At 47.9% G+C, this 20,845-nt stretch overlaps 1 protein-coding gene across 1 annotated transcript; it reads right to left on the bottom strand.

Moving 5' to 3' along the window:
* Positions 1–422: 422 nt before the first annotated feature.
* Positions 423–20,773, bottom strand: zc3h7a (zinc finger CCCH-type containing 7A). The gene is made up of 22 exons (XM_035398457.1): positions 20,632–20,773; positions 19,460–19,563; positions 18,645–18,684; positions 18,362–18,559; positions 15,598–15,756; positions 15,383–15,463; positions 11,957–11,996; positions 11,481–11,821; positions 10,767–10,995; positions 10,219–10,244; positions 9,597–9,738; positions 9,169–9,324; positions 8,540–8,745; positions 8,084–8,184; positions 7,250–7,434; positions 6,705–6,778; positions 4,529–4,665; positions 4,071–4,176; positions 3,447–3,555; positions 2,240–2,373; positions 1,570–1,733; positions 423–1,190 (listed from the first exon to the last, which is right to left on the bottom strand). Exons 2-22 carry the CDS (start codon positions 19,525–19,527, stop codon positions 1,001–1,003), a joined length of 2,886 nt encoding a protein of 961 aa, XP_035254348.1. The 5' UTR covers positions 19,528–19,563; positions 20,632–20,773; the 3' UTR covers positions 423–1,000.
* Between the last annotated feature and the right edge of the window lie 72 nt (positions 20,774–20,845).

Raw genomic sequence — 20,845 nt, 5'->3', positions numbered from 1 at the left:
CACGGCCAAATAATGGTGTCCAGCCTGGTTCATGCAAAACACCACATACTCACGCAAAAATCTTCGCTCTTCGAAAGGCCGAAGATCATTATCTTTACGCTCGAAACCGCGACAGAGATCCCGAGGGTGCGACTGACCGGCGGGAGCAAAATTTGGGCACCTTCCAGCTGGAGGCGAACGCTTCCTGGGAACGAGGGGATTTTCTGCTGACGAGAACGGCCGCTAAACCGCGATTCCCAGACATCACTGGGGCAATAGGAAGTGGACGCCGCAGAACGCCGCGCATCACCGAGCCAGGAGCAGGTTCCGCAGGGAACAGACAGGAAATGGGCCTGGGCTACGAGCCCCCCCCGCGTCAGAACGGGACACGCCAGCGCGGCGGGAGACCGACGCACGTCAATAACCACACAATCGGGCCACTGTTCTGGAAAACAAAGACTTTATTTTGGCATCGTTGGTTCTCGTCACATGACACATCCCCACAGGCATAAATACAAGACGTTCACATTAAGGAAAGAAATATCATTTTACCCGGCGAGCTGAACAGAGCACAGACGTTTCATTCAGTCAGTCCGCGAAAAGGAAAAGAAACTGCAGAACCTGAAACCCTTAAAAGGACCTTTCTTTATCCGCCCTCCTCCCCCCCCTCCCCAAAACAACATTCACAAACTGAGCAGCATTCCCCCCTCTGTCTTTTTCCAGCTTAACTCTCCTCACACCTGATTTCTGTAAGCAATCCACTTTGATAGATGGTAAGAATGATTGCTACTTAAAAAGGCAACGATGGGTTTTCTTTTTTTCCATATATACGAGTGAGAAAAGCGGCGTGGCCAGGCCTATTCAGACCCTACGGCCGTTTGCTGTGCTTAGGTAAATAGGAGCTGAGAGTACCGTGCTCCACAGCGCCCTCTCCTGGCCTGTAATGACCGGCTGGCGCCAGGGCTGGGCTGCAGTCTTTATCCTGTTTTAAGCTCTACCATCTCTCTCTCTCTCTCAGAGGTTAATTTACATCTTTAAGCAGAAAGCTGTATTTCCCGAAGTCGTTATCGTTTGGCGCTATGAGATGGTCCTTCCTGGCTTTGGCCAGTTTCATCTGCAGGACCTGCTGCCTGTCCTGCCACTCCCGCAGCTCCTCGCTCCCGTGGGCCAAACTGCAGCTCTCCTCCTCCAGACAAGTGCCTTTCAGGAACCTGAAACACCAACCAGCCAGCCAATCAATCAATCAATCGATCCACCAATCAACCAAACAAACCAACCCACCAACCAATCAGTCATTCAATCAGCCAACCCACAAACCAATCAACCAACCAACATATGGGCGTGGCCACGTTCATAATTAGACTTGATTTATATGCACAGGGCGATATTCATTATTAGACTGATTCATATGGATAGGGCCAAATTCAGTATTAGAGATTCATATGGGAGAGGGCACATTGATTCATATGGGAGAGGGCACACTGATTCATACGGGAGTGGGCACACTGATTCATATAGGAGAGGGCACACTGATTCATATGGGAGTGGGAACACTGATTCATATGGGAGAGGGAACACTGCACACGTTACCTTTCGCACACTCTGAAGGTGCCCGTGGGGAAGCGGTACTGCCAGCAGTTTTGGTCGTCCTCAGAGTTGAACACTTTGTCCTTGTGTTTCTCAGAGGTGATGTGCTGCTGCCACTGCTTATCGCTGTTACAGTTCTTCCCACACAGCCAGCAGTGGTTTCCAGCCTGCAAGCCAGAAAGCGCACGTCATCCCACAGCCACGGTGTGCCAAGGTCACCACACAGCTGTTAAATCACTCAAATGTTTCTAATGTCAAATGGGAACACCACTTAAAACACTGTCATAATTTCAGTCATCCAGAAACCTATGATGGTGACAACCTGTGACTGATTAAGGCCGGCAGCACACCTGACGATGACTGCAATTAACATGTCTTTAAAGCGGGTGAGTGAAGAGCAGAAGGGTGGCCACTTTGTGAGAAAAAGGTTTGATGTTTCTTCTGCGAGAAAGGTGCTACCTTTCGCAGCACTCCCTATTTCAGATATTTTTAAACCATTCTGGAAGGTTAAGTAATGGCCGGTTTGGTGACACTGTGAAAGCGACGTGTCCTCTTAAAGGTCAGCGGAGACAAAGCACGCGGGGGGAGGGGCCAGGGCTGAAGCCCGGAGCTCGGAATTTTGGTGAACACGTCGTGCACAGCCGCTGGCCCTGCAGGAGGAAGTGACACGCACCACTTCCTCCGCGTAGTCCGTGGGCATGTGGATCTGCTTCCCGTTCTCTTTGGCGGCGGCGCTGGAGGCCTCCTCGCTCCAGCCGGGCTTCAGGGACTGCAGCCACAGCTCGTATAAATGCTCCATGTCTGGAACTAAAGAGCGGAGAAGCACCCAGTGGAAGACCTGCAGAGAGGCCCTATATAACCCTACATCACTGGCTCTCAGAGAGGCCCTATATAACCCTACATCACTGACCCTGCAGAGACCCTATCTAACCCTACATCACTGACCCTGCAGAGAGACCCTATCTAACCCTACATCACTGACCCTGCAGAGAGACCCTATCTAACCCTACATCACTGACCCTGCAGAGAGGCCCTATCTAACCCTACATCACTGACCCTGCAGAGAGACCCTATCTAACCCTACATCACTGACCCTGCACAGAGACCCTATCTAACCCTACATCACTGACCCTGCAGAGAGACCCTATCTAACCCTACATCACTGGCTCTCAGAGAGACCCTATCTAACCCTACATCACTGACCCGCAGAGAGACCCTATCTAACCCTACATCACTGACCCCGCAGAGAGAGACCCTATCTAACCCTACATCACTGACCCTGCAGAGAGTCCCTATCTAACCCTACATCACTGACCCTGCAGAGAGGCCCTATCTAACCCTATATCACTGACCCTGCAGAGAGTCCCTATCTAACCCTACATCACTGACCCTGCAGAGAGGCCCTATATAACCCTACATCACTGACCCTCAGAGGGACCCTATCTAACCCTACATCACTGACCCTCAGAGAGACCCTATCTAACCCTACATCACTGACCCTGCAGAGAGGCCCTATCTAACCCTACATCACTGACCCCGCAGAGAGACCCTATCTAACCCTACATCACTGACCCTGCAGAGAGGCTCTATCTAACCCTACATCACTGACCCTCAGAGAGACCCAATCTAACCCTACATCACTGACCCTGCAGAGAGGCTCTATCTAACCCTACATCACTGACCCTCAGAGAGACCCAATCTAACCCAACATCACTGACCCTGCAGAGAGGCCCTATCTAACCCTACATCACTGGCTCTCAGAGAGACCCTATCTAACCCTACATCACTGTCACTGCAGTGATGTAGGGTTAGACCCTATCTAACCCTACATCACTGACCCTGGGGGGGTCGGGGGGCACTGTCAAACGGTCTGTACTCACTGTTATTATCCTTCATGTATGTCCACAGATCCCGCTCTTCTGAGCTGTGTGCAAAGCTGCAGTTTCCGATATACTGGCACTTCTTACCAGCGGCCACATGCAAGCAGATCTGTCAGGAGAAATACAGGACGCATCAGGTAGCATAGAGCAGCCAGCATACAGCAGCCTGCACACACTACACATCAGACAGCATACAGCAGCCCGCACACACTACACATCAGACAGCATACAGCAGATAGCATACAGCACACATCAGATAGCATACATCAGATAGCATTTAGCACACATCAGACAGCATAGAGCAGCCAGCATACAGCAGATAGCACACATCAGACAGCATAGAGCAGCCAGCATACAGCACACATCAGATAGCATACATCAGATAGCATTCAGCACACATCAGATAGCATAGAGCATACAGCACACATCAGATAGCATAGAGCAGCCAGCATACAGCACACATCAGACAGCATACATCAGATAGCATTCAGCACACATCAGATAGCATAGAGCATTCAGCACACATCAGATAGCATAGAGCAGCCAGCATACAGCACACATCCCAAACTGAGTGTGTATGGGAAAATGCACCTCAAACAGAATGTGTATGGGTTTCAAACTCACCTCAAACTGAGAAGGTATGGGTTTCTTCGTGGGAAGTGGGCGGATTGTAGTCCACTTCTTGCGCTCCAGGGAGCTGACCAACAAAACTCTCCTATCTTTAGCCCATCTGTGCATAGGAGAGAGGCGCTCAAAAAGCAGACACTAGGGGAGGAGTTCTGAGATTAGGGGAGGAGCTCTGAAAGCAGACACTAGGGGAGGAGTTCTGAGATTAGGGGAGGAGCTCTGAAAGCAGACACTAGGGGAGGAGTTCTGAGATTAGGGGAGGAGCTCTGAAAGCAGACACTAGGGGAGGAGTTCTGAGATTAGGGGAGGAGCTCTGAAAGCAGACACTAGGGGAGGAGTTCTGAGATTAGGGGAGGGAGACCCAACAGTAGCAGCTTCTATGTGCACCCCAGTGACAGTGAGAAGGCGACAGGCCTTCTGAGCGCGCTCAGATGCCCCACGGCTCGGACACTCACGGGTGCCGGGCTTTGGCGTTGCAGTACTTCCTGTTCTTGTCCGGTTCGCTGACCTGCCCGTTGCGCCAGCACTGTCCGCACACAAACTGCATCTTCAGGTTAGGGGGTCCAAACTTCTTAACGACACTCGGGGCTGGCTGGGGGGAGACAGCAGTCACACAAACTTTAGCTGCACAGATCAGGGGACGCAGACAACGTGTAGCTTTGAGCAGACTGAGCCTGGATCTTACCTTCGCAAACGGGCTAGCATGCTCACCTGAACATCTACAAGGGCTTACAGATGTGATCATGTAAACTCATTTCCACTTTTAGCTCAGTATGCACTACCCATTTCTCTACATCACTTTAAAATGGCATCTAATAAAACGCAATAATGCCAGTAGTAAAGGCAAGAGGGTTGAAAAAATTGGCAGTCTGGACACTGAGGACTACGGACCAAAAATGCGTAAATGAAAAATAAAATAATAAATGACACAAATAAATAAATAAACATAAATGCAAGAAAAAATGTAAAAATGAATGCACACAGACAAACCAGCTAATAAATAACTCTCCACAATTTCCACAGGCAGTATGTGAGAAGGGCATCCAACTGATCTGGCGTAATCTGACTTTTGGGGCGAAACATTCAGGCAAAGAACCACTTACTCCAAATCGCTGAACACTAGAGGGGAGTCAAACTGGGACCCAGAAAAGGCTGACATTTGAACGAGCCTGGGGGCTGGGACTCATCCTATACCTCAAAGGACCCGAGAGCCTTGTGATAAAACAAGAGCCTTGTGATGAGCAGGCCGTTGGCTCTCTGGAATGTTTCCATCTGGACAAGACTGAGATGAGGGGAACTGGACTATTTGTCTATGGTTGTGTGAGCAGGCCTTTGGCTCTCTGGAATGTTGCCATCTGGACAAAACTGAGATAAGGGGAACTAGTCTTTGTCTATGGTTGTGGGTGTGTGTGTTTTGGGGTCATTAAGGGTGAAAAGATCATCAGGTCTCTGGCAAAATGGTGGGGCAACTACTCTTGACAGTACCACAGTGCCCTTATGTGGGCCCCTCTGTCACTATACTTTTTGTTTCTTTCCTGGATCTGGACTCTAAACCGTCTGTTTATAATATTGACAAACCCCGTAAAACCTTATAAACCATGCACGTTTTCATTATATTGCTGTATTATACCTTATGTATTAATAACATGGATTGCCTGTAAAATGGTTCAACAAAAGGGTATTTTCATGACAACTGCACCATAATATTACATCCCCTTAACATGTTTGGTATGGACGTATTCAGGGAAATTCAAGAAATTGAATGAAATATGTTTCATACCAAATAAAATTTAATAAAGCATAGTTTCAGAAACACAGGGAAAAACTATCACAATGGAATATCCTCTCTGGTAATCATCTCATTTTCCCATCCCCCCACTAATTGTTTTTACAACAGCCTCCAAACGGTGGGGGCCTAAATTACAGATTTTATCATTCGTCCAGGTTAATTTACTCTTTCTTTCAACTCTTTTTCTCCTTACCCCCCTCTGACACACAGGTCTCCGCTCGCATCTCTGCTTGCCTGAGGGACATCCAGAGCTGGATGGATAACCACCATCTTAAGCTGAACCCAGGTAAGACAGAGATGATCTTCATTCCTGCTCCATCCTCTAACCTCCTTGACTTCTCTATTTCCCTAGGGGACACCGTGGTGTCATCATCACCCACTGCCAAAAACCTTGGGAGTGGTGACGGACAACAGACTGTCCCTCTCCCAGAACATTGCGGCGGTGAGTCGAACGTGCAGATAATTGCGAGAGTAAACCATAGTAACTGTTACGCTTACTTGCAGTGGTCATGGATATATTTGATGTGTTGTTCCGCTCATTTGTGAGTATTCGGATGCTCCCATTGGAACATTGACAGTCCGGCGACAGATCAGATATGTTTCTGATGACAACATAGCCCCGTGTGCAAACGGAGAGTAACAAGAATGTTACTGATCCGTTTCAGGCCAGTCTTAAGCGGGATATGGAACAGCGCATTCATATCTGACCCGTGGCGACGGATCGAGTGCATTCTTAAGTATAATTGTGCCCTGTTCTTACGAACAGAGGAAAAATAAATAACATCTCTGATTTTGACTCACACCAGCCAAGGGTGTCAGGGAAATCAGGGTCGTGAAATTACCTCAACGCCTTGAGAAGAGGCTACTGCGCTCCAGTACTTTCGCGACTCCAGAACGATGCTCTCATGCGTAATACCTACGAGGACATAAAGAGGGAATCACAGGGATTATCATAAATACTGTTGCCTTAAAAATACTGCGGATATGATGTCAGCGCATCTCTATGCAGCCTTCGAGCTGTAAAACTGTAAACCCCAACAATCTTGTTACCCGATTCACCCTCTGCATTTCCTTACACATTCAAGGCCAAAAAATCTTCTCGGAAAACCTACAGTGCCACTACTGCACCTTCCAGACGTAATTTAGCGCCTTTTAGCTTGGCATTAACATCCCACTTTCTGGAAGAAGCCCAGGCATATTTAAACATCACCCCAGGGCACAGATCTAATCATTCACAAGCAGTGTGCACAGTCTTATCTGCTGCGTGTGTGCAGCTGTCTTTCTATGCCACAAGCTCAAGCTAAGGCCTGGGGCAGCTGAGTGGTGTCTGCGGGGGGAACTCTGGAATACGTGGGGGGAGGAGCGGAGGACCCCCAGGGAGGCTCACCCAGTTCGTGCTGCATCATCCACACTTTGAGCTCGATGAGGCTGTGGGCGAAGAAGCAGTTGTCCTCCCGCACGCAGCCGTATCGAACCTCGTGCCGACACAGGTCCAGCTGGCACTGCAGGGGCAGGTAGGCCCGGATCTTAGAGTAGCGGAGCGTGGTGTCCCGCAGGACGTGGACGAGGCACCTGGGGGGGGGGGGGGGGGGGGGCAGGTTGAGGGTCACACCTCACAGGTACAGTGGGGGAGGGGGGTAAATCCGGGTGTGCTGGCCGTGCAAACGGCCGGTTAGCCCCTACCATGTGTCAGGGCCTCCCCACTATCAGCCCTCCTGATCCCCCTCCACAGCCGGCTGTGCCAAGGCAGGTGTTAACCCAGGTTGCTTTTGTGATGCGTTCAGTGGGGTGAGCACGACCCGCTCACCCGCATTTAGCACGACCTGCTAACCCACATTTAGCATGGCCCAATAACCCGCATTTAGCACGACCCGCTCACCCGCCGTTAGCACGACCTGCTAACCCGCATTTAGCACGACCCCCTCACCCGCTGTTAGCATGACCTGCTAACCCGCATTTAGCATGGCCCGATAACCAGCAGTTAGCACGACCTGCTAACCCGCATTTAGCATGGCCCGATAACCAGCAGTTAGCACGACCTGCTAACCCGCATTTAGCATGGCCCGATAACCAGCAGTTAGCACGACCTGCTAACCGGCAATTAGCATGGCCCAATAATCCATCATTAGCACGGCTTTGGGAAAGGGCATTTAAGGAGTGCGTTGTGCAGGTCACCCTGAGGCAGGGCAGAGCTGTAACAGCCTTTGTTCGGCCGCCTTACTTGGAGTCTTCGAAGTTGTGCTTTGAGACGGAGTGCGAGCAGAGGGTGGGGCTCTCCTTATTCCTCTTACTGATGATCCTGGGTTTGTGGTCGAAACACTCCTGCAAGCAAGCAGATTACCCACATTACGACAGCACTGTCCCACCCACCTGCAAGATCACAACAGGGAGTACTGGGTGAAAGTCTACCTGTGTGCAGATGCCTAGCAGTGTGCAGAGTGGTGTGTGTTTGCAGTGTGCACTTGCAGTGTGTAGTGTGCAGAGTGCAGTGTGTGTTTGCACTGTGCCCTTCAGACCGCTTGCAGAGTGCAGTGTGGGTTTGCAATGTGCACTTGCACTGTGCAGAGTGCAGTGTGTGTTTGCAGTGTGCACTTGCACTGTGCAGAGTGCAGTGTGTGTTTGCAGTGTGCACTTGCACTGTGCAGAGTGCAGTGTGGGTTTGCAGTGCTCCACGTACCCCACACAGGAACTCAAACATCCCATGATTCTCTTGTAAGATCTTGGGGACGGTCAGGTTGACCTTTCCGTTGGCACCGAATGGGTCAAACAGCAGGTCCCTGCAGATGACCCCTTTTCGCTCCAGAGTCCAAACGTCAATCTCCTCTTGGCAGTAAGCGAACGTGCAATGGCCGTGGTACCTACACACCTCTCCTGCTGCCACATCTGCAGGGAGACACAACCGCACGCACGTACACACACACGCATGCATACATACACAAAAACACACACACAAACACATACAGATACACACACATACACAAAAACACACACACACAGGTACACAAAAACACACACACTTTAAGTTCTGACCTTTACAGGTGTAATACTGCTCGACATATATCGGTACTTAGTACTGACCTTCACAGGTGTAATACTGCTCTACATATTGGTACTTAGTATTGACCTTCACAGGTGTAATACTGCTCTGCATATCGGTACTTAGTACTGACCTTCACAGGTGTAATACTGCTCTGCATATCGGTACTTAGTACTGACCTTCACAGGTGTAATACTGCTCTGCATATCGGTACTTAGTACTGATCTTCGCAGATGCAATACTGCTCTACATATCGGTATAGTACTGACCTTTACAGATGTAATAGGGTCCTACGTATTGGTTAGTTGGCCTTGGCCGTATTGGTTTCCACTGCCGGTCCTCTGAAAGCTTAATTCGTCCCAGCAGGATGTCCTTCTTACATTTGTGATCATCTGCATACAAAGTATAATCCAGCAGACCGGTACCTGACGGGAGAGAAGTGGCACTAAGCATGGAGTACGAGAGGGTGAAACTCATGTCCCCGCTAAGACACCAGTGGCCCACTAAACATGTCCAGAACCAGGCATATTCAAGCCCTGAGAGAGATAGTGCTGATATATGCGTAACTGCTATTTGGAATACATTACATTGCATTATACTGTACGTAGGTAGTGAATACTGTTGGGATTGCATCTGAAGCCAGCCCCACACCTCAGGTCAGTGTACAGCAGTGAGAAACGTGGACTCGTTTCCTTACCGGTTTTTATGAAGCAGCCGCTGCAGGCCTGTTTAAATTCATGCGTGTCGGCCAGAGGATTTTTGGCCAGGTCCACTCCCTCCGACACGATGAAGCCCATCCCCACGGGGGGGCCCTGAGCCCCGTCACCAACCCCAACAACCTGACAAACAAGCGCAAGGTTAGCTTCACGCACACTGAGAAACACGATGCTGACTTTACACACACTGAGAAACACGATGCTAACTTCACACACACTGACAAACACAATGCTAACTTCACACACTGAGAAACAAGATGCTAACTTCACATGCACTGAGAAACACAATGCTGACTATATTGAGAAACAGGATGCTAACTTCACACGCACTGAGAAACACAATGCTAACTTCACACACACTGACAAACACGATGCTAACTTTACACACACTGAGAAACAGGATGCTAACTACACACGCACCAAGAAACACGATGCTAACTTCACACACACTGAGAAACACAATGCTAATTTCACAACTACTGACAAAAAACTTAAAACATACTGATCAACCAATGCTCTGACGCCAACGTAACTTCACAGCTACATCATTCAGCTATCTTTTATCATTATCATTCAGATAAAAAAAACTAAAATAAAACTTACTGGCATAAAGGAAGCCTGGCCGTACACTGGAATTTTAGGTGGAAATGTTGTCAAGTTGTATTTGAAAGACAAAAGGATGTCAGACACATCTAATTAGTGATTAAACATGCTTATTCCAAATTAAATAACAAATATAACACAAGGTACAGAAGATAACTTCCAAAAGTTCTGCTTATTTAATTCAAGTAAGATTCATAATACGAAACTACAATATTATTTTGACGTATGATAAAATGCAAAGTGCTTGCAAAGTGCTTGCAATTTCTCCACATTGCGCATAAAACATATTACAGGAAATAATCACTGACAGAACATGGTCATGATGAGAATCAGCCAGCTCTGACGCACAGACACAGGAGCCAGAGCAAAGGAAAGGTTTTAACAGAGGAACCCAGAAATCAGTGTGGTTTAAAAAATGAACACAACCTGTGGCTTCCCTTAACAAAATAAACTATAAGAGCGAGAACAGAAGAGTGCAGAATTCCCCATGAGAATCTCCTGTGCTTGCGTCCCGTTTACCTCGTCTGTGCTGAGAGGGCCGTACGTACCTGCCTCGGATTCGGATATGGACAGGCTGTCCAGCGAATCCAGGGGGGAGGAGTAGGAGTCCAGCCCCAGCGCCGAGTAACCCGCTTGGTGATAAAGGGGGGGCAGGTTGACAGGGGGCACGGGGATGAAAGAATGGCTGGTGTGGTGAGAGGGCATGTGCAGGGCGGTGGGGCTGCTGCTGGGGATGCTGGCAGGAAGTGGGACGGGTCCCTTCAGAGCGGGAACGGCCTGAAACGGAGCAGAGCCCCCAACACGGTCAAACCGCTGCAGGAGGAACGGCAGTGCAGCCAACAGCCCCCAACATGGTCAAATCGCCGCTAAGATCCCCCAACACGGTCAAATCGCCGCTATGATCCCCCAACACGGTCAAACCGCCGCTAAGATCCCCCAACACGGTCAAATCGCCGCTAAGATCCCCCAACACGGTCAAATCGCCACTAAGATCCCCCAACACGGTCAAACTGCCGCTAAGATCCCCCAACACGGTCAAATCGCCGATAAGGTCCCCCAACACGGTCAAACCGCTGCAGGAGGAACCCCATCACAGCTAAACACCGCCTGCACAAAGCGTCTGAGTCCGCTTCACAAGAACAGAGTGCGAGTATTGTACAATAACGTAATATAACAATTCAAAGCATAATGTAACTGAACATAATACAATGCAGTGTAATCTGCTATTATTACAGAGGACATTGTGACGTCATGTGACTCACCATGGGAGGTTCAGCAGGGCCCGCCCTGTCCAGCAGCTCGTCCAGGTCGTCCCCGATGATTTCGGTGTCGTAGTCCAGGCGGGACTCCGGCACAGGGTACGACTCGTTAGCCCTGGCCCCGTTCACCAGCGGGGGTGTGGCCATGGGCGTGGCGACGGGGACGGTCAGGGGCGCGGCCACGGGCATCGGGGGCTTCTCGGGGTTGTGGACCTCGATGGGCGAGACGGAGGACATGGCGCTGACCGGCGCCGACTCGCACTCGGGCTTCTCGCCGGCGAGGGGGCGAGGGGCGGGGCCGGGACCCGGCGGGGCTCCGCCCATCTCCTGCGTGGGCTGCGGCGCTTCAACGACACAGCGAGTCAGCAGCCGGGCCAGCCGCGGCTCGGCCAGGGCCACAGCACCGCACACAGGACCACGGCGGTCTCACGCACCGCACGCACAACACCTCACACACACACACTGACAGGATCACTCACCCATCTCAATATCCTCCACGGATTCAGACCCTTGACAACACTGTGAAACAACAGAGGAATAACCATTAGATCCAACATTTCTGATGTAATCTGGGACCCCAACATAAAGCCCCACAACACCAACAGAGAGACTCTCCAAGGAGCGAAACATGAACAAACCGGGGGGAAGGGGGGAACTCAGAAGGGGGAGACCTCCTTTGGCTGCAGGGTGTGTGTGTTTGTGTGTGTGTGTGTGCGTGTGTGCACGCATGCGCATGTTGGTGTTGGTGTGTGTGTGTGTGCATGTTGGTGTATGTGTGTGTGTGCGTAGGTGTGGGTGCATTCAGAATAAGGTGGTTAATGTACAGTGTTGGGAGATGAAGTGTGGGATTCTGTGCATTTAAAATGTGCATTAAACCACAAGATAGATGCATAATTACTATGGGTGTAAACCTCAGGCTTCACCACAACAGGATATGATTTTGATTCTAGTGGCAGCGGTTCGATATTTGGCAATATCACTAATTTCGATACGATACAAAATGGTCCGATATAGTGAGAAAAGATCAATATATATGATCCACCTAACACTACCCTGCTACAGTGTATACAAATAACCACAATGAGGTGGAGAGTGTAAAAGCTTATTGACAGCACGTTGCTAGACAGCAAAGCGCTGTAAGGTTATGAACATTCAAATTAATATTTTGCTATGATTCATAACAATTTGATTGGTTGTCGCATGCTGTACCAATCCGGACTGATGCATCGTTACACCCCTAACAATAACTCCTTTAAAAGTATAACCAGGGAAATAAGTTGCTTTTCACTTTAGGGGTGTAATTTCTACAGATGAGAGCTGGGGGGGGGGGGGGGGGGGGGTCTGACATGCTGAGCTCTTCTGTGATGAATGATTGGCAGGCCAGTAAACAGCCGTGCAGGTCGACGGGTGAAAGGTCAACCATCGTGCAACTCGCGCAAAAAAAGGCCTCCAAAAAAAGGCCAAAACCAATCATTCCTGTAGTAACTTTTAACTGAAAAGCCTCTGACCGAACAGCACTTGCTTTCTTCGCCTCCTTGTGTACAGCTATTAAAAACAGAGAATTTGATTGGATAGAGTCACACCCTCTCGGGAAAGGGGGGGTGGGGGGGGCAGTGGGGGTGAGGGGGTCGATGGGGTGGAGGGGTTTACCATTGGGATTTGGTTTTCCCATCAGACTGCCCGGCCCGACCCGACCCGACCCCCCCCCCCCACCCGGCCCCTGTCTACATCTCTGACATTCAAACGTGACACGGAGAAGCAGAAAAATGCGGCCCTAACAAACATGTGTTTGTGTAAACGTGTGTATCTGGGTTCGGCATCTGTGGGCCCGGAGCGTTCCCAGCTGTCCTGGGGCAGGCTGCTGAAAGCTTCGCAGCGGCCTTCCCGGGCATGAGAGGCCCGGGGCCCTCACGGGGCCTCACAATGGCGTTAGCATACTTGAGCACCCGCAGAATGGGGCCCTGACTCACCTTATCGCTGCTCGCCCCTGAGCTGCTGGAGCCCTGCAGCACATTCAGCGCTGGCTGAAATGAGCAGAGACACACAGGTTAGCACGTTTAGCACAGGCTGAAATGAGCAGAGACACAGGTTAGCACGTTTAGCACAGGCTGAAATGAGCAGAGACACAGGTTAGCACGTTTAGCACAGGCTGAAATGAGCAGAGACACAGGTTAGCACGTTTAGCACAGGCTGAAATGAGCAGAGACACAGGTTAGCACGTTTAGCACAGGCTGAAATGAGCAGACACACAGGTTAGCACGTTTAGCACAGGCTGAAATGAGCAGAGACACAGGTTAGCACGTTTAGCACAGGCTGAAACGAGTAGAGACACAGGTTAGCATGTTTAGCACAGGCTGAAATGAGCAGAGACACAGGTTAGCACGTTCAGCGCAGGCTAAACCCCAAACTGAAACCCTGGGCACTAAACGGAGCCGGGCAGTTTTAGCTAACGCGACCGTTTCACTGCAGGCCCGTCTCAGGACACACATCTCTGCAGCACATTATGGAAAAGGCTTCACGCCGATGGCGGGTGTAAGGCAGGCCGAAAGACTGGACACCTGGGAAAATCTTTAACACAGAGGCATGGGAACTGGGTCTGAGAAACCGTGCCAGTATGGGAGGAATTTCCTTTAAAGCAGGTCGTAAAAACCATTAGGCCGAGGCTCCTGTAAGATCCTGCAAGATGGATTACAACCTCCTGAACTCCAGGGCGCCTTTTTCAGGACAAGAACCATGTTTTCAGAGGTCACTGCCCGGCCAGTGAAACATTACCCTCATGAGGAAAAAGTGAGTCGGGACACCTCTTCCTTTTTCCTTTACTCCAAACAAGGGATCTCACACAGAAACCATGCACTGAGCTGGAAAAATACATCTTTCTTTCCAGAAGCACTGTATAAAGGAAACCGGACATTTTATTCAAATACTCTGCATTATGTGATCATTAAGATATTGTTTTGTCTGATGAAATATATAGTATTAGAGTAACATCATTACAATATACTGAACAAATGTAATATCTATATTAATACACATACTTTACCTAACTTAGGTTAAAGGTGTATATTGTGGGTATTGCTCCAATCAGAATTCAGGGATCTGACTGGGTTTTAACTATTCATTTGATTAGTAGAACAGTGAAAAGGGGAGGTTTCATGACAAAGAGCAACAGTATCAAGTCAGACTGAGTCATGTCTGGTCTTGTTTGAAGCGCATCGGAGTGGGGAGTACAGTAATATTAATTTCATAAACAGCGGACATAGATTTCATATCTATTCAATAACTTAGGAGAAAAACCCGCATTGGTAAAATATTCTCTCAGAAGGACATCTGGAAAAGGTAATCAAAATTCCAATTTGACCGCTGCAGTTCCGAGATTTATGACCTCTGTTTGGACATTTAAGGAGAAGGGACAGAGCAATCTGGGAAGATTGTAATCGACCACACTGCGCATACTCTGTGTTCCGTGTGTAGCTGAACAGGCTGGGTAAGAACTTTTTACTCCGTATATATGTTCTAGAAATTTCATATTTTATAATTGATTGTGAATTCTAAGCTAATGACCTACCTGCCTGTTAATAAATTCTTCTTATTTTTAACTTGCGTGGTCTTCATGACTCTAATCCATTTTATATACTTTTCAGCCAAAATTCTGACTAAATACTCAGGGGGAAAATTCTGTCAGCTTTTCGTCCCTATGATGGTTCGAATTAGCATCTTACAAAATGACACTTTGCAAATTAGAGATTTTGGCATCACATGGCAACCACTGATTATACAACCGATCGGGTAGCAGAGTAACCACACCAAAATCTGTCTCAGTGCTGACAAAGACACAGGCTGGTGAATGTTAAATAAAAAGAACAATCACACCACAGGTAAGGTACAATGGTAATGTTAATGCTTACCTTACTCCTTACGTATGCTTTACGTATTTTTAGGCCCAACATTTTAGCCAGCTCCTGAGTCAGTTTTATGACACTTGGATCCTGCAAGGGAAACAAAAGACTATAAAAGGAACACTAAAATAAAGGAAGTACAAGTACCACACAGGCTTCCCAAAGGCGGAGGGGTGACTGGGACAAACACATCAGCTGAAATAAGGGCGGGGGGGAAGCTGTACCTGAGGTACAGCCAGGGAGCACTGGGCCACAGCCTCGTACGCCTCCTTGTGCCTCTCCAGCTCCTTCAGGGACCGGGCCTTGCGGTACAGGGCTCTGTGATTCCCCTCGTTCAGCTGCAGGGCCTTATCGCAGTCCTCCAGGGCCTGGTCATGGACACCCTGAAACACACACACACACACACACACGTGCTATGAGCCATGCACTCTAAGGAGTCCACACCAGTCAGCTTCAGGAACACAGTCCTGGTGCTGTTTGTGAATCCGTCCACCCTCATGAAAGCAAAGGTTAGTCTGCCTGAGATTTCAGTCTACACAAAAACAGAGAACAGAGAGGTTTTACTGAGGATTCTGGGGCTGCTTCCAAATATGGCCGCATCCCTTCACACAGACACAACACTGGTGAACCACTATGGGACAGGGTTGGCTGGCCCTGGGTGAGTCAAAGCCATAAACTCTATAAGAATATGGACAAATTCGCTGTGACGTCACCCATTGACTTTCCATGGGCTTGGTGAAAAGGGTTTTGAAGCCCAGGCAGTGTAGTTTGTGGGCACCGCCATGTTGTACAAATTGGAGCCAGAGACTGCGCAGTAGGGATTTGAAGTCCAGTCGTCCACTAAGTGCGTGAGATAGTGACTCAGTCTGTCTGTGATTGGTCCACAAAATATTATCGGTTTATCCAAATAGCACAACAACGTAACAAAGAGGCATATGGGGAGACATTACATGAAGAAAAAACACCTTTTGCAACTTTTTCTTGAGGGAAAATATTATTGACTTCGTATTTTGACCGTATTGTTGTCCTTGACATTAAAGCAAGTGGCTGAAACTAGGGTTGGGTCGGTTTCCGGTTTTGCCGGTCCGGTCCGGTGTACGAGCTTAAACCGGTTTGATTTTATGCGAACCGACGGAACCAGCATTTGTCATTATGAGACGTAGCCTACTGGTAAATTAAAAAGTAGCCTACATCAGCAACCTGTGCCGACGGCGCTAAATCAAACCTGTATTGCATTACTAATAAACAATATAACAATGTGATCAACATAATATTATGTTTGTTCATAAACGGAGCCACTAGTGTCTGAGTGCCCAAAAAAAAAAAAAAAAAAAAAAAAAAAAAAAAAGATTGACAGGCCGTGCGCAATTTAGTGCTGAGGCCGGCAACAAGGAGATCCAATTTCATTATACAACGGCTTGGCTGAATACTCAATCCTGATTGGTCCAAGGGTGGGAATTATTTCTCAGTAAAGGGACACCTTGGCCTTTTAGCGGTTCTAAAACCAATACGCTACAAAATCCAGCATTCTAAAGCAGTTTAAACAGCAACTTTCGCATTTGAATTGTCGTTATATCCCCTCCCGTTTTCAATGTCCAATTTCACAATTGATGGCAACGTTGAATCACATTTCTAGTTACTGTTGCTAGCTTTACAGATCGGAATCGTCCCTTATTTGGACAGTAGAGTAGGTGTTACGCATTTTCATCCGCATGTTTGTGAACGATTGCGTTTATAGTAACCGCTGTTTTGAATACAATTCAATAGTTAGTTAGCTAGCTAGCTAGCCAGGATAACAAGCATGCCATGAGACCATTCTGACCTAAAACCAAGAATTTTAATATTGGCTAGGTGACAAGTGACCGTGAACATAAAGCTAGCTGGCATTCAAAACCAGTTTCAGAGGGTCTTAGAAAGACGTTATGTATACACTGCGCGACCACACCATTTAAAAAGCAAAACAGTGCTAGGGAGATTAATTTGATTGACTTATGGTTTCATGCAGTTTTATTACATAATGTAATGACAAAATCACCAAAATTGGTGCTAATTGTATGGTATAAAACGAGAAGGAACTATTTTTTCTTGATAGCATCATTGTTTTCATAGAATTAACGACCAGAGGTTTTTGCTTAAAAACAGTGCAAATAGAACTACCAACCAGAGTTTTTGCATAACAATGGTCCAAATAGAACTACCAACGGGAGTGCTTGACAACGGTAAAGCCGCTACACTCTCATTATGTTCCACTCGGGAGCGGCTGAGTTACGTGCGACGCCTAGTGGTAAAATTCGGTATTTCCGGTCCGGTCAGGTATTTGGCTTAATATCAAACCGGTTGAATTTTTACATCGGCCAAACCCTAGCTGAAACAGCTATACTGGAGCCAAGCGCAGTGATGCCAGTGAGAAACACCTATCAACAAGACCAGAAAGTAAACTTCAGAAATACAGTATGGGTTTGGCTGCTTGGTCAGAGCAAACAGAAATGGCTTTGACATTCAATCACAACAAAGCACATTCAATTGAATCAGGCAAGCAGCCATACCCCCACACAGGCACGCCTGCCACTTAAAAATGATGTCATTAAATGCACTTCGCTTTCTCAGTGTCAATGAGAGCTGAAAGGTGCTCGTGCAGTACAGCACTGAGGGAACAGGGCTTGCAGATCCAGGGTCACAGGTCTGATTCCAAGGTGGGGCACTACCATGAGCATACTTCACCTGAATTATTTCAGTAATATCCAGCTGTACAAAATATATTTTGAATGCATTTAAAACAAGAAACATACACATAAGGTGTCCATTTTATCCTCAAGAAAGATTCAAGTATTTTTGTGAAGTGACTGTCTTTGCGATTTATCAGCCTCATGTAAAAAGTCAAAATCAGAATCAATGTTTCCTCTTTAACATTCACAGACGACAATCAATTTAACACTGAACCGCCAAATCAACGTGAACCCCCCCCCCCCCATCTCATGTTATACTTACCATGTTTAAATAGGCAGCGGCGCGATTAGCGTGCAGCTTCTCCAGCACCGTGCTGGAGATGCTGATGTCTTCGGAGTCGGCGTACTCTGCGATGCTCAAGGCCTCGGTGTACAGCTCCACTGAGCGCGCCCACTCGCCCTCGCTATAGATGTCATTTCCCTCCCCAAACAGCTTCCACACCAGGTCCCGGAGGAACACCTGTAAGAGCAGAGGGAGCGTAAGGGCTGAGAGGCCCATGCTAAACCTCATCCCCGGAGCTAGACCTCAGCCGAAGCGCGCTTACCTCATACTCCTCCTGAGTTCCAGGAAAGGGCAGGGTAGACCTGTTCCGAAACAAAACAGGTGCGCACTTACGATTTCGAAGTGCGCTTCACATACAGAACACAGCTCAATTTTAACGATGCAGGACAACATGCATGTCCAGCACAACAGAACAGGAAACTAACTTCAACAGAACATTAATTCATGTGTACTGTATATACAGTGCTGCAATATGGATTATGTGGCACATGATTTTTAATAAAGCTAGATTTACTGTAAGTCTTATGTGAAGCAGATCAGAATCTTCCAGTCTTGCTTGTACATCACTTGGGGTTAGGGCCAATGTAAGGCAAAACCTGCCTCACTAAAGACATTAGTAATCATCATTACTCATGCTTAACCTTGTGCAAAAACAAATGTCCTGTCAATGATTCTGCAGCCTCTTGACAACTTACACAGCCCTCATATTAATCATTCACCCCTGAATGTAAAAATGTGAAGCTATTTTGATTTAGGATGAACAAAAACATGAAAAGCAACAAGTACTACTACTAACCATGTTTAGGTCTATTTATTAATTGCTGGCAATGTAAGAATCACAAACATACACAGTAAATTAAACAGTAATGTAATATAATGCACACAATTAAAACTGCACGAGAGTTCTGGCTATAAAAATTCTATTAAAACTATTATCTGCACAAAAACAATTACAGGTCCCCCCTGACAAGTAATGTGTTGATAGTCTCTTGGGAACAGCCGAGATGCAGAGGTAAACGCGGCTCCCTCCGGAGTCTGAGCAAGACCGTGGGGGCTCCAGGTCTCATCGGAACTCACTGTATGAACTGCAGTCCTTTCTGTATGTCCGTCCAGCGGCTGCTTCGGTCCTGAGACATGCTAGACATGCTTCCATGCGCCGCCGGTCCCGGATCGCTCCGCACCTAAAAACGCATGAAGGCCCGGAATGCGCGCACGTCACCTCCACGGAAGTAGCGCCCAGGAACAGGGACAGGGACTCGGGTACCAGAATAAGCGCCTGCACTGTCCCGGTCCATACTACCACTATTAAACTACCATACCCCGTCCCATACATGGAAAAATGTTAGCTAACATTAGCTGGGTATAGATTAAGTAACGTTATTGGTAACATCAGCTTGCATGGACACTATTTGTACAAGGAAGTAGAATGGGGGATCGTTTCGCCAGCCTCTCTCAATTATACAAACAGAGCTTTCAAACGGCACTCAACACGTTTGGAAATTAATTTTACAAGCTAGCTAGTTTAGCTACACCTTAAAATAGTAAGTTATCTAGTAGGCTCGTTAACCTTGCCGCATCTCTGTGATGTGGCGTGTACGGAGATTCCGGTGGCTACGATACGGTTAGACTAGCTAGACATGAGTATCGATAGCCAGGTATTACAGGTAGTTATGCTATACGATTAGCAAGGCTATGTGGCTAGGAAGGTACCGAACTTGCCTGGCCCTTGCTATCAACTGTCAGAGGCGAAATAATTGTCTCTATAACTGCAGTATGAGGAGTAGCTAACTTAGCAACACTGTTACGCCATTTCCATACATAAAGGCTGCTGTTTATTGCACTAGCTATTTGTAGCTAGTATGCAATGCCATTCAGTCAGACGTTTGGCGCATAAGTGGAGCGGAAATGCGCTTTCACAGCTGGCTATAGCATGTTGCTGATTGTAGCAGAATGGTACATTAAAGCCAGCGAGCTACATATCCACACGGCTCAAGCAGGCAGGAAAGTCAGATAAGTTATATCGCCGGAATGCGAGAAAACACGCGAACAAAGCTGTATATTTGTGATATGTAAAAACTCGTCAGCAGTATAGTAGCTAGTTAGCTAACGCTAGCAGGGTCGGCCTGTAAAGTTTATATGGCTAACACTAGCAAAGCGATTTTAACATGCTAAAAACACATTTCAACACAAGGTGCTAAACAGTAAACCTTCAGAGCATTGGAACCACCCCAGCTCTGTCGCAGACTTACCCTTTTAAAATACTTGGTCAGCAGATGCTCTGGGTAACGTTAAACAGCCTACTAGTCAACCCTGTGCTGTTGGTACTAGGGCAAAACGACACTCATCTACACACCGCCGCCGATTTTTTTTGTTCCCCTCCGAAAAAGTGTCCTGGTCTAAAAGTGAAGAGAGTGCTGCTCCCTATCGACCACCTCCGAACTTCACCAATCACTGCACCAGGCA

The sequence above is a fragment of the Anguilla anguilla genome, chromosome 17 (genome assembly GCF_013347855.1).
Source record: "Anguilla anguilla isolate fAngAng1 chromosome 17, fAngAng1.pri, whole genome shotgun sequence".
NCBI lineage: Eukaryota > Metazoa > Chordata > Actinopteri > Anguilliformes > Anguillidae > Anguilla > Anguilla anguilla.
The sequence above is the reverse complement of the archived record's forward strand: the minus strand, read 5'-3'. Positions and strand labels throughout refer to the sequence as shown.

What these genes read in the sequence shown, in the direction of transcription:
- zc3h7a (XM_035398457.1), bottom strand. Translation starts at nt 19,527, where the DNA reads ATGTCTAGCATGTCTCAGGACCGAAGCAGCCGCTGGACGGACATACAG. An exon ending in CCGCTGCCTATTTAAACATG is followed by an intron (nt 15,757 to 18,361) that starts GTAAGTATAACA and finishes TGTGTGTTTCAG; the next exon opens with GGTGTCCATGACCAGGCCCT. An exon ending in ACCTTCAGAGTGTGCGAAAG is followed by an intron (nt 1,191 to 1,569) that starts GTAACGTGTGCA and finishes TTGGTGTTTCAG; the next exon opens with GTTCCTGAAAGGCACTTGTC.